This window comes from Rhineura floridana, chromosome 2 (genome assembly GCF_030035675.1).
Source record: "Rhineura floridana isolate rRhiFlo1 chromosome 2, rRhiFlo1.hap2, whole genome shotgun sequence".
In the NCBI taxonomy this organism is placed as follows: domain Eukaryota; kingdom Metazoa; phylum Chordata; class Lepidosauria; order Squamata; family Rhineuridae; genus Rhineura; species Rhineura floridana.
In genome coordinates, this window is record NC_084481.1 from 124,496,602 (window position 1) to 124,509,844 (window position 13,243).

The 13,243-nt window shown below is 41.7% G+C and overlaps 1 protein-coding gene across 4 annotated transcripts in view; it reads right to left on the minus strand.

The window, feature by feature from the left end:
- Positions 1–419: 419 nt before the first annotated feature.
- DKK3 (dickkopf WNT signaling pathway inhibitor 3) overlaps positions 420–13,243 on the minus strand; it is a 75,837-nt gene continuing 63,013 nt past the window's right edge. For all 4 annotated transcript variants that reach the window (XM_061610420.1, XM_061610421.1, XM_061610422.1 and 1 more), the window contains 3 exons: positions 6,562–6,706; positions 2,247–2,403; positions 420–1,322 (listed from right to left, as the gene is read on the minus strand). In XM_061610420.1, the coding sequence (XP_061466404.1) occupies positions 1,103–1,322; positions 2,247–2,403; positions 6,562–6,706 (522 nt within the window). In that variant the 3' untranslated portion in view covers positions 420–1,102. The remainder of the gene's footprint in view (positions 1,323–2,246; positions 2,404–6,561; positions 6,707–13,243) is intronic.

A 13,243-nucleotide genomic window follows, 5' to 3' on the forward strand; every position in this document is an offset into this window, starting at 1 on the left:
GCTAAATACAATCTAATTGCTCTTTAAAATACTTACTGCCCTAAAAGAAGTTTTATGAAACACCCTAATTGAAAGGGCATCATGTTTGCAGAGGGATGGTCCCAAGTGTATATATGAATCAAACCTCATTTTAGGCATCCACTTGTGGTATCCCTTTTTGTGCTGCTAAATAATTAAAATGCACTGCACATAAAAGAACTTAATACATACATAATGTATCTAGAACACCCATTTCAATTTCAAAACAGTATTATTTGGGACAAGCAGATTGCTCAAGAGGGGGAAAAAGAATGCAATTATGGGAATTTGTCTCACAGAAGGCAAATCTGTAATTAGTTTGTTACTAGGTAAGCCATCTATTTTTTACATCTAATAAATACAACCACCTTTTCTAGGGAAGACAGTAGGACCCACATGACTAATTTCAATCATATTGCTTTATTGTAAGCGCTAAATAGCAAGTGTGTACTATATATATAAAACACATGCCTTGTAGTAATACTTCTGGGGTGGGAGAAAACATTTAATGTTAACACTCCATCCTACTCAGATCTTTGTTAGAGATGCTTCCTTTTACTAATGTTTAACAATTAAATGCCACACTGCCATTTGTTTTCTCATCCTTTATACTTCATTTGAAAGGCCCAGGCCCTGCAGTTGCTATTTTTCTTGCAATGTTACTGGATGTATTTTAAAATATATAATTAAAACAATGCCCAGTCTAAACCTCAAGAAGGCGCTTGATGAATTTTGAAAAACAATATATACATAAAATGCAGAGCTCAAACCACCCCTAATAATTTTAAATAGACTTAAATTACTCTAGCCGTTAACAAGTTCAAAACTCAACTTGTTTAAAATTCAAACTTGTCCATGAAAGAAGCCAGTAACAATTTTTGATATTTCAATGTAGAATTTGGGTTGATCCTCAAATAGAAAAAAAATCTGATCATGCAAGGGCAGAGGAAGATAGCTATGTATAATATAGTCCAGTTATTGCACTTCTATCCAGCAGAGAGAAAAGGGGATGCATGTTTAGAGGTACCAAACAAGACACTAACTCATTTGCTAGAATGGTGAACAATTAACTTGCTAAACTAATTTATACTTCATCTCCAAAAATCGGATCCAGTTTCTTTGGATCGGTTACTTCTTCATCCAAACCTTCCTGCAATTCTTTGATCAATCTCTCTTCATAGTCCCCAGGAATGTTTGAGGTTACAAAATCCAAAAGTGATATTTCATCCACTAACAAAGGATTCTCCTTGTCCTCAGTTTGGGTCTTGTTAAAGGATAGTTCACAGAGAGAATTGCTGCTGTGGCTGTGGAAAAAGTCATACATATCTTTTAGATCAGTTGTACAAGGGCATATGGAAGCATGCCTATAAGTGTGAGAATCAGTCCATGTGTAATTTGCTTCAGGCTATTATGAGGCATTGAAAAAGTAGCCAGAACATAACACCCTTAAAATGCAATGGTCATTTTTCTGATTGAGTAGACCTGCATTACTGAAAGCTTTTCTCTATCCCTGAACTCTGAAATAAAATGAGTGCCAAAAGAGAGGCAAACGTAACTCACTCTTCGCATGTTTTGACCTATGGAAAATATGTTTGGGCACTTTAATACATTTAATTGCCTTGCGATATTTTATATGCAAGTGCAGTTTATAAATATGAAAAATAAATCCTTGTGTCATCGAGACTTGTAAACAAGGAGGATTGTATTTTTAAAAAAATTGGAAGCAGAGACTTTGCACATTCTAAGAATAAGCGCGCAGTATTTTCAGAGAGTGTGCGTGCACCCCCAACCTGGTGCCCTCCAAATTTTTAAACTAACTCCTATCATCACTGCCCATGGCAGGGTCTGATGGGAGTTAAAATTCCACTAACTTCTGAAAGGCACCAAGGTAGGGAAGGCTGGTCTAGGTAGACATGTCCAGTAAATTAGTTTCATCTTTAGTGAAGAATGGGGTGTGCATGTGAACAGAAGATGGGTTCCTGACCTTGCCAAGAAAAGGTGGGGAAAGATTATGTTCTGAAAGGACCCACTGTGTGTGCTGTAAGTGTCTCTACTCAGACTGTGCCCATATACAGGGCAACTATAAGAGAGAGGTGATAAACATGGTGCTCACGTGATCAAAAATGATTACCCAATCTACACATCTCTGAAACAAGCCATGGTAAGTTGAGCAGTGAATAAAATACCCATTTTCTCTGGGCTAAATTCTCCTGATCCCAGTGCCCTACCTCTGCATCTGACAAATGAATCCATGTGCACATGGGCAGCGATCGAGGGCTCCATCTGGCTCCAGCTCCCATGTAATCAGGTTCAGAAACCTGTTTGAAGGATCATAGCAAGGTTCTCTCTCTCCAGGTAATGGAGTGCACACAGGAAACAGGAGGTCTGTAGGTGAAAGTTGGAGAGCCCAGTAAAGCTTCTGATCTCTTCAGTTTCACATGCAGAAAATGTGTAGGTGCAGCAGGTAAAATAAGGAATTACTGCATACATGTATAATTGCCTCAGATTAAACTGTGATACAAAGCAATGTCAGTCCTTTCCTCCCAACAAGATCTAAGTGGTCACCTAGAAAAATGTTTTTGAATTTCAGTTTAGTTACAAGGACCCAATATACAACAAATGCCAAGAAGGTCCGCATTAATCCTAACCGTTAACGACACATGTAGTCACGTGCATTTTCAAGTACCATCTTGCTTTCAACAGCTAAGAAACAAGCCTTTAGTGCCCCCTCTCAGCCAGGTCTAAGTGCAGCATATCTCCATCCTGCAACAACCAAGTTCAGTGACTGAAGGATACCTTAGTGATTACATCTCCACCACCTAGTAATCTCAGTACTCGTACAACACATCCTCTTCAAAGTACGGGCAACAAGATAAACAGATGTTTACAATAATTTACAGAGAGCACTGAAATGTAGACCACTCTGTTCATCTTAGTGAAATGGAAACTAATTCGCTTAATAACTGAGATATCATCATCCTCTATTCTGTATAATATGCTTGATAGTCTTTATCTTATTTCTTCACAGCATCTTGTTTCTTTTCATAAGAGCTGTTTGAGATCAATACTAATCCTATCTTACAGACACAGGGGACTGAGAGCTAGTGGGAACACCTATTACCAACACATATATATGGGAATTCTTTCCACTGACAATTTTGTTTCCTACTGAGTGACCATGTGATGAAAGTTGCAAAAAACAAGCTGTCCTCTACAACATCCAATGGGTTCATAATTGGGCGGGGACATGAACTCAGATGAAAGTCTTCAGGCCACATTGCTTCTCCTAGTGAAACTCAGTAAGACTTCCCAAGTATCTAGTTCTCATTTTCATTCTACTGACAATTAGGATTTTTCCTCAAAAGCTGGAAACAGACGTTATAAAGATCAAAACTCTGCTTTGGTACAAGTGCATGATGCCAACTCCATTAAATTGTAAAGCTCTGAAAGAGTGCCTCAAGAAACACATCCTCCCATATTGATAATCTTCCAAGTACAAAGTAGACTGAAAGTAGTTTCTAGTTAAGGAAATTCCTATTCATTGACAGGAAATCTCAATCAAATCACCAAGAGGTAAAAAATACGCTGCTTTCCTTTCCCAATGCTCAGTTATAAAATGAAACACTTCTTCATTTGCTCAAACTTCAGCATATGATGTGTGTTCACTAATAAGCAAAAAAAGTGCGGTTTAAGAACGTACCTATAGCCAACAGATATTTCTATCAAACTTTTAAAAGCAGGGAAATTGGGTAGCTATAGTGAATGCACCAGGGGAGCAGGAGACCTGAACTCCTCTCTGAGATATTGTACTGCCCTACAAATTTGTCAAAAAGCAAACACAATTTGAGTTGGTCTTTCACAGTCCAATCCACTTCCTGTGTAGCTTGGAAGAATTTGGTAACATGTGCCTCTGGTCATATGGTGAGTGGTGGCAACACCTGCCATCTCCAAAGAATTATATTTTTGTATGTTTGTTGGTGTTCTTACTCTGCTTCTTTCCTGTGTTACTACTGTTTCTACAGAGAATCTAACCTAGAAAATTATATTTCTCTCATTATTCATCCTAGAAATCTGTATCAAATTTATTTTTATTAATTTCAAAGCCTTTTTATTGGTCAGTGTCGTATGATGGTGAAAACAGGCTTTTGTGTTTCAAATTGGAGGTTATGCTCTATTTCTGTTTTGGGCGCATTAACAGTTGAATCTGAAACTACAGTTTGATGTAAAATCAGACGGATTGCAATATGTTGCTACTTAAGCAATGACTCTACCTGTTGGAAAAAAGAAACTTGGCCTGCCCAAGATGCTTATTTTCAGCCTGCTATACTTAAACTACTCCACTTAAGGAAAGGTTGGCATGGTCAATTAAAAACACAGAGCACACCTAGCATTTTGCTAGAATATATTTCACCTCCCACTGGTTTATCTTGTGCAAACTGAGACACTCCTCATGTCCATTGGAAACTATTCTGCAGAATAGTCAGTGCCATTATTCCACAATTGCTTTTGGAGGGGTTTTTTTTAGTGTTGCAAAGTGTTGCTGTACTTCACCTATTCACAGAAGCAGAAGCAAAAGGAAATTATTTACTATAGGAAACTTCACTAAAATTGCAAAGTAAATCAAACATATTTAAAGTGATTATCTGAACTATATCAACTGTTTTAATATTGTTGCTTCCTTCTGCTAAAACAAGATCAGCACAGCACATGTCTTGTTTCCGTTATTTGGGATGACTGCAGGTGTTACCACCACTCACCATATGCTCAGAGGCACAGTTACCAAATTCTTCCAAGTTACACAGGAAGTGTACTGGACTGTGAAAGACCAACCCAAACTGTGTTTGCATTTTGACAGAGTCGTAGGGCAGTCCAATATCTCAGAGGGGAGGTCAGGTCTCCTGCTCTCCCGGTACATTCACTATAGCTGCCCAATTTCCCTGTTTTTTAAAGTTTGATAGAAATATCTGTGGGCTATAAGTACGTTCTTAAACTGCAAGGTTTTTTGTTTATTAGTGAATTTCTCTGCTTTTTAATCTGGGAGGTAAGAAATGGGATCCTGTGCAAGTTTGCTGAGAACGGACTGATCATTTGCATGCTTATTGAGTTCAGTGGGATTTACTCCCCTGCAATCATGCATTGAATAGGTGAAACTGACCACAGGGGATGGGAAGGTGCAAAAAGGAGGTGTTTGGAGGGAGGAGTAGGGAAGGGCAGGTCTGTTCATGTGCATGCTTATTGAGTTCAATGGGATTTACTCCTAAGTATGGCTGCACAGGATATGTGAAACTGACCTGGGGGAGGGGCAGGGAGAGGAGATTGGATGGGTGGGCACTGGGCAGAGGTGAAGCCCCTTTCCTTTCCAAAAGGAAAACATTGTTAACCTTATCATTCTTTTTCAGGGTTTCCCCCACCTTTTTATTCTACAGCAGGCACATGTAGCCTCCTACCCAAATTTAAACCACAGCTGTCCCTGGCCACATCCACACCAGGCCTTTATTTCACTTTAGACAGTCATGGCTTCCCCCAGAGAATCCTGGGAAGTGTAGTTAGTGAAGGGTGCTGTTAGGAGATGCCTTGTTCCCCTCACAGAGCTTCAATCAGAGTGGCTGACTGTTAAACCACTCTAGCCACTGGAGCTTTGTCAAGGGAATAAGAATCTCCTCTCAGCACCCTTCACAAACGACACTTCCCAGGATTCTTTGGAGGAAGCCATGACTGCCTGGGGTGAAATAAAGGTCTGGTGTGGGTGTGACCCCCTGATTAGGCAAACCAAGCAGGTGTGAGACTGGCTTTTAGAACACTGACAGTTGGTTCTTACTGAGCATGCCCGACATCATTTGGTTCAATGCTAAATTTCTTAAATTAATTAAAAATCAGCCAGGCTTTTTTTTTTTAACTTTTAAACTGCAGAAGATGAAAGTCAGAGTATTGGGCAAGGTCAGTAATAGGATTACAGGTACTCTGTGAACATGGCTGATTTTTAATTAATTTCAACTAATTATAAGAACTCTGACAGACAAAAGTCCAAAAGGGATCTAGTTTTTTTCTCTTTCTACACTTTGAACTCTTGATTCTCTCTGACTGTTTTATGTATCCCCATGAATGTTTAGAGGATTGTTAAGCAAGCATTTCTGAGTTCAGGACTACAGATTTTGTAATGTTTTGTTTTGAAATGAGTTTATGGGAAGCATCAAAATGGCATGGGAGTATTTTCAATTTAACATTTCAGAACGCAAAAAATCCATGCTGACTGTAGTAAACAGCCACTCTTGTGGCTGTATAATTTTATGTGTTCTCTGGCAGAAACCTCTCCTTCACTTACAGATTAATATACCCCAGCCTTCCCCAACCTGGTGCCCTCCAGATGTTTTGGAGTATCATCCCTAACCCCTGGCTGGGGCTGATGGGAGTCGTAGTCCAAACCACATGGAAAGGTGATATACACATTAGAAATACAAACTTACACACTAAAGTAGTTACTTGATTGGCCTCTCATCCCATGAAAAGAATAGAAACAGCAGAAAGTGCTGTTAAGTGTCTGACCTTTTGAAAATGCACAGCACATTCCAGAATTGCAGTCATGCTGGTTTTCACAAATTGTTCCATTTTCTCCTTTTGAGGCAGCTTTTACACACTGACCCCAGACACAGAGCTGGTGTCCACAACACTCCACATTGCGAGAGCAATGCTTTGAGAGAGAGAAAATACATACATGCCCAATTAGCACTTAATAATCATGGGATAGATAACATTATCAAGACAGTTAATATAACCTGTTTACATTATGTTACATAGAGCATGAAAATTCATGGAGCTGAATTAAACAATCCTGTTGACCTCAGTTCTGAAAATTCACACCACAACTGCATCGTAATTCTGTAACAGCTTAAAATAAAAACATGGTGCATTGCCCAAGAATCGTATTAACACAAGTCACAAAGATAAATTATGTTTGGAGCTGAAAAAGCAGATATAATGGAGTGACTTGCTGCTAGCTAGGGCTGGATTACTGTAATGTGCTCTATGTGGGGCTACCGTTGTAGTGCGTTCGGAATCTGCAGCTGGTGTAGAACACACAGGCTAGGCTGCTGAGTGGGATAGCCTATTATGATCACATTGTACCAGTTCTGAAGGGAGTGCACTGGCTGCTGATATGCTGAAGATTCCCTTGTTGACATATAGAATACCTGTAAGACTTGGGGCCTATAGATATCTGCAGTAATGTGAGCTTCCACATAGACCTCACCATGTGTTGAAATCATCAGAGATGGCTATCCTTGCTGTACCCGACTGCTGAGAAACATTATGCAGCAACCCCAATGCAGTCTCTCTCTGTGGTGGCACACAGCCTATGGAATTCCCTTTGCCTTTAAATAACACATGCATAAACTCTGATGAGTTTTCAGTGTTTGTTTAAACTCATCTGTTCACCTTTTAAGCTCAAGGATCACAATGCCTTCTGGGGGACACATGCCAGTTCTGGGAGGGGCCAGTGACAAAAGTGGGCAAGGCAATCAATGTAAATGTTACCTTTGTGCAATAGGCTAGTTTCTTCACACACTACACATCCTTCTCTGTTCAGGCAACCAAGAGCCATTCTCAGAGTTTAAGGACACATTCCAGCCCTTCAAAAACACTCAGGGAGATATGCAGGAAGACTGGAGAGAGGGTGTGGCTGGAAGGGTGTCACCTGGGGAGAGTCCCAGGGATCAAATGGAGAGGCCTGGAGGACCACATCTAGCCCCCAGTGCCTAAGGTTCCCCACTCGCGACCCTGGCATTTGCTGGCTGTTCATACCTACCTTTGTTGTAAAGTATTGTTGAATACAGTGATTTGAATTTCAGTGTGTTTTTAAAGTTTAATATGTGGATCTTATGTCTGGTATTATTTAGATAAAGGAGTATAGAAATAATTTAAATAAATAAGTAGTCTTCATTCTAAAATTGTCACCAGTAAAGCAAAAATAATACTGATATATGCTGTAGCTCACAAAGAACTCACAAATGTAGCTCACAAATGTTGTTCCCACCTTCATCTAAAGAAAGTTATTGTTGACCCATAGGCAATACTACCTCTGGTTATTTTCCATCAAGCCTGAAAGCCTGGAGTATGAGTTAAGTTTCTTGAAGGTCCTTGGAGAGCCTTGGCAGAGGCCTGGCACGGCCTCAAGGCCAACACCTGCTGCTACCAAGGCAACCGGTCAGATAAAGGCTGGAGAAGCTTTTGCCAGCCTTCTGTGGGGGTTTGATTTCTGTGAGAAGAAGCGGCTTTCTGTGGAGTTCTGTTACTGAGTGTTTCTTGCTAGGGGGAAAGTGAAAACTGCTTTGTAAGTGTGCATGCCTTAATGTCCAAGTAAAGGACTCTTAAACTATCTCTTGCCTCTGGAGTTTCTTGACCGTCTCATTCTCAAGTGTAAGCTGCGCTGATCACGCAAACATCCGCAAACACCAACAGGGTTATGGGCCCAGATCCAGCGCATGCTACACGGGAGTAAGAGGCTGGTCTGAACTGAAGGCAGTGTTCCAGAGGGCAGCTTGATTGATCGTGCCAGACAGAGGTGAGCGGAGATGGCTGTCAACATGTCTGGAGGCATGCCGATGGAAAGGCTTACAGAATCTAATTACGCCAGCTGGAAGCTGAGGATGAGAGCTTTCCTGATAAAAGAGGATTTATTTGAGGTGATAGAAGCGACCCCACCAGCACCACCTCAAGCGGCCTGGAGGCACAAAGATGAGAAGGCGCAGGCGTTTATTACCCTGGCTCTATCCGATTCTCAACTTTTGTATGTGAGAGATGAACCCTCAGCCAGACGGATGTGGGACGTGTTGCAGGCCCTTCATGTGCAACAGACAGCGGGGTCCAAGTTGTGTCTGGCAAGACGGCTGTACCAGATGCGCTTAACGGATGAGTGCACTATGACTGAGCATCTCACGGAATTCCGGCACTTATTCGCTGAGTTGGAGGATAGAGGGATGGAACATAGTATTCTTCAAAAAGTTTATATCGTTCTGGCTTCACTGGATGAAAGTTGGAACAATCTTGTCATGGCTATGGAGGCAATGCCAGATGGCGGATTAAATTTGGACTTTATTGAAGAAAAATTGACCCAGGAATGGAAAGACGACAAGAGAAGAAAAAGACTGAGCTGCAAGCTGTCAAAAGTAAGCAGACAAGCTTCAAAGAGCAGCAGGGCACTAAAACTTCTGAAAACCAGTTGCCGGAAGCCTCAGGAGGGGAGAGTGTTCTTGCACTCGGGTCCTGCTTGCGGGCTTCCCCCAGGCACCTGGTAGGCCACTGTGAGAACAGGATGCTGGACTAGATGGGCCACTGGCCTGATCCAGCAGGCTCTTCTTATGTTCTTATGTTCTTATAACGTGTTATTTTTGTGGAGCACGTGGGCACATTCAAAGGTACTGTGCAGTCAAGCGAAAAACCAGAGACGGAGGCTGGAAGCAAAGCAGCGTGAACTTTGTCAGTACAGAGAAGCCTCAGATTATTGAGACGGATTGGGTGTGTGACAGTGGTGCGTCCCATACACTCGTTAAGGACATGAGTTTGTTTCACACATCTAGAGCTGTGCGGGACTCTGTGCTATTAGCAGATGGTTCCAAAAGAGTCGTGAAGGCACGAGGGACGTTGAAAATACGTAAGATTGGCATTATTACAGATGTTCTGTATGTCCCTGAATTGTCCAACAATATCCTGTCAGTCAGAAAATTAACCAGTATTGGGTTTAATGTGGTGTTTGAAAAGGACAAATGTTTTGTGAAAAGAGGGGGTGAGGTATGCATGCAAGGAAGCCTGAAAGATGCACAGTTCGTTATACAGAGCAATCAGGCAGGGTGTGTTGCGTTCGGTGCTGAGGCGCAGACACATAAAGGCTGTGTGCATGATTGGCACAAAAGGCTGGGGCATGCAAATTACGAAACAATTAAGAAAACCCTGAGTCATAGTGAAAACATGCATTTGACAGATTGTGGTCAGTTGATTGATTGTGATGCCTGCCATAAAGCTAAAATGACAATTGCACCCATAAACAGGGAGGCTGAAAGCACGACAACTGCTCCCTACCAGCTCATTCATGTAGATTTATCAGGGCCAATACAGGCTTCGCGAGGAGGTGCGAAGTATTTTATGGTGGTGATAGATGACTTTTCGAGATTCACTCATGTTTATTTGCTGAAACGGAAAGATGAAGCAGAGCAGAAGCTGCGCCTGTTCATCAAGAGAATCGAAACTCAGCATAACATCACTGTAAGAGCTATCCGATCAGATCAAGGGGGGGAATTCACAAGCAAAGCATTACATGAATACCTTGAAAGTAAAGGCATTGAACAACATTTCACAGCTCCATTTTCTCCGTTCAGCAACGGTCTTGCGGAGAGAAAAAACAGGGGGCTTCAGGAAGCATTGAGAGCCATGTTAGGTGATTCCAGTCTAGCACACTCTTTCTGGGCAGAGTGTATTTTGTATGCAAATTACATACACAACAGGGTGTTGCACAGTGCACTTGGGATGTCACCATATGAAAAGCTTACTGGAAGAAAACCTAGGGTGCAGCATATTGAGAGATTTGGAACCCGCTGCTGGGTTCACATTCCACAGGGGAAAAAGATGTGGCAAACTGGCACCCAGAGCACAGGAAGGGTTTGTGCTGGCTTTCCAGAATGCGTATTACAGAGTGTGGGTCCCACAAACACAGCAGGTTGTTCTGAGCAGAAGCATTAAAGTCTCAGACAAGCCTTGGGATCATAGACAAACAGTTATACTCGATGGGTCAGACGAAACGCCAACACAAGGGGTAAAAGTGGAAGGAACACAAATTCCACTGAAGGATGCATTAAATGAACTGATTTGGGGCAAATGTAAAACAAAGAAACGTAAGGCTGACGATCTGACATATCCTGAGCAAGCTGTGCCAGGAACAAGCACAGGTGGTGGTGCAGTGGGAGCCGAAGCTCCAGTTCCCTTAAGACGCTCTGAAAGAGCTAACATTGGGAAGCCGCCTGACATATTTACAGTGGGTGTAGTCAGCGGCCCGGGTATGTGTCAAGAAATAGAGATGGATGCAGAAACTTTGTATCTGACCTGTGTACAACCAAAGTTTGATTAATAAAGTTTGAGCTGTGTGAACTGTAAATTGAAAATGTAATGTATGCAATGTACTGAAATGTAACTGGAGACTAAAATGTATTACTGGATGCATATGTATGTAAAAATGTACTGTAGACATGTACTGCTGAAATATAAATGTAGGTTGCAGTCTTGATGGAAAAGGTGGGAGCTGTTGACCCATAGGCAATACTACCTCTGGTTATTTTCCATCAAGCCTGAAAGCCTGGAGTATGAGTTAAGTTTCTTGAAGGTCCTTGGAGAGCCTTGGCAGAGGCCTGGCACGGCCTCAAGGCCAACACCTGCTGCTACCAAGGCAACCGGTCAGATAAAGGCTGGAGAAGCTTTTGCCAGCCTTCTGTGGGGGTTTGATCTCTGTGAGAAGAAGCGGCTTTCTGTGGAGTTCTGTTACTGAGTGTTTCTTGCTAGGAGGAAAGTGAAAACTGCTTTGTAAGCGTGCATGCCTTAATGTCCAAGTAAAGGACTCTTAAACTATCTCTTGCCTCTGGAGTTTCTTGACCATCTCATTCTCAAGTGTAAGCTGCGCTGATCACGCAAACATCCGCAAACACCAACAGTTATTACCATATACAGTGCCTTGCAAAAGTAATCCGACCCCTGACCAATGCTCTCATATTACTGAATTACAAATGATACATTATAATTTTGTTCTGTATGATATTTTATTTTGAAATGCTGAAACTCAAAATCAATTATTGTAAAGTGACACTGGTTTTATGTTGGGAAATGTTTGTAAGAAACATAAAAACTGAAACATGTTGCTTACACAAGTATTCCACCCCCACCCATTAATATTTGGTAGAGCCATCTTTCGCTGTAATAACAGCTTTAAGTCTTTTGGGGTAGGTATGTACCAGTTTTGCACACAGTGTCGGAGCGATTTTGACCCATTCTTCTTGGCAGATTTGCTCCAGGTCGTTCAGGTTGGTTGGACGTCGCTTGTGGACCACAATTTTCAAAGAGTGCCACAGATTCTCAATGGGACTGAGATTTGGACTTTGAATGAGCCACTGCAGAACATTCACCTGTTTGTTCTTGAGCTACTCCAATGGTACTTTGGCCTTGTGCTTGAGATCATTGTCCTGCTGAAAAGGGAATTTCCTCCCAAGCTTCAGTTTTTCAGTGGACTGAAGCAGGTTCTCTTGCAGTATTTCCCTGTCTTTTGCTATATCCATTCTTCCTTCGATTTTAACAAGATGCCCATTCCCTGGTGATGAGAAGCATCCCCACAGCATGATGCTAACACCACAATACTTCACTGTAGTGATGGTGTGTCTTGAGGCATGGGCAGTGTTAGGTTTGCACTACCCACAGTGCTTTGAGTTTTGGCTAAAAAGCTCTATCTTGGTCTCGTCTGACCACAAAACCTTTTCCCACATCGCAGGTGGGGCACTCTCATGCTTTCTGGCAAACTCCAGATGTGCTTTCAGATGGTTTCTTTTGAGTAACAATTCTTTCTGGCCACCCTTCCATACAGGCCAGTGTCATGCAGAGCTCTTGATCTGGTTGTCTGGTGCACCATTACTCCACTCCCAGCCACTGAACTCTGTAGCTCCTTCAAAGTGATAGTTGGCCTCTCTGTGGCTTCTCTCACAAATCTCTTTCTTATTCAAGCACCAAGTTTTGAGGGATGGCCTTTTCTTGGCAGTGCCTGGGTGGTGTGATTCATCTTCCACTTCCTGATTATTGATCCAACTGTACTCACTGGGATACCCAAACACTTGGATATTATTTTGTACCCTTTTCCTAATCTATGCATTTGAATTACATTATCTCTCACTTCTGTAGAATGCTCTTTGGTCTTCATTTTCCTTTAGATACACAGCCTGACCAATGATCCTTCAACAGTGGTGTTTTTATCCTGACAATGTGACAGCAACTTTAATGGTTCATAGGTGGAGGCCAATGGGAAGATAACTGTGTCCTCGATAGGGAAATTTTTTTCATCTGTGTTAACTGGGAGCTTCCACAGCACAGGGGTTGAATACTTATGCAAGCAACATGTTTCAGTTTTTATGTTTATATATTATATATATATTTGGGAATTATAAGGTTATAATATTTTAATAGTATAGTAGGCCAGAGCTAACAT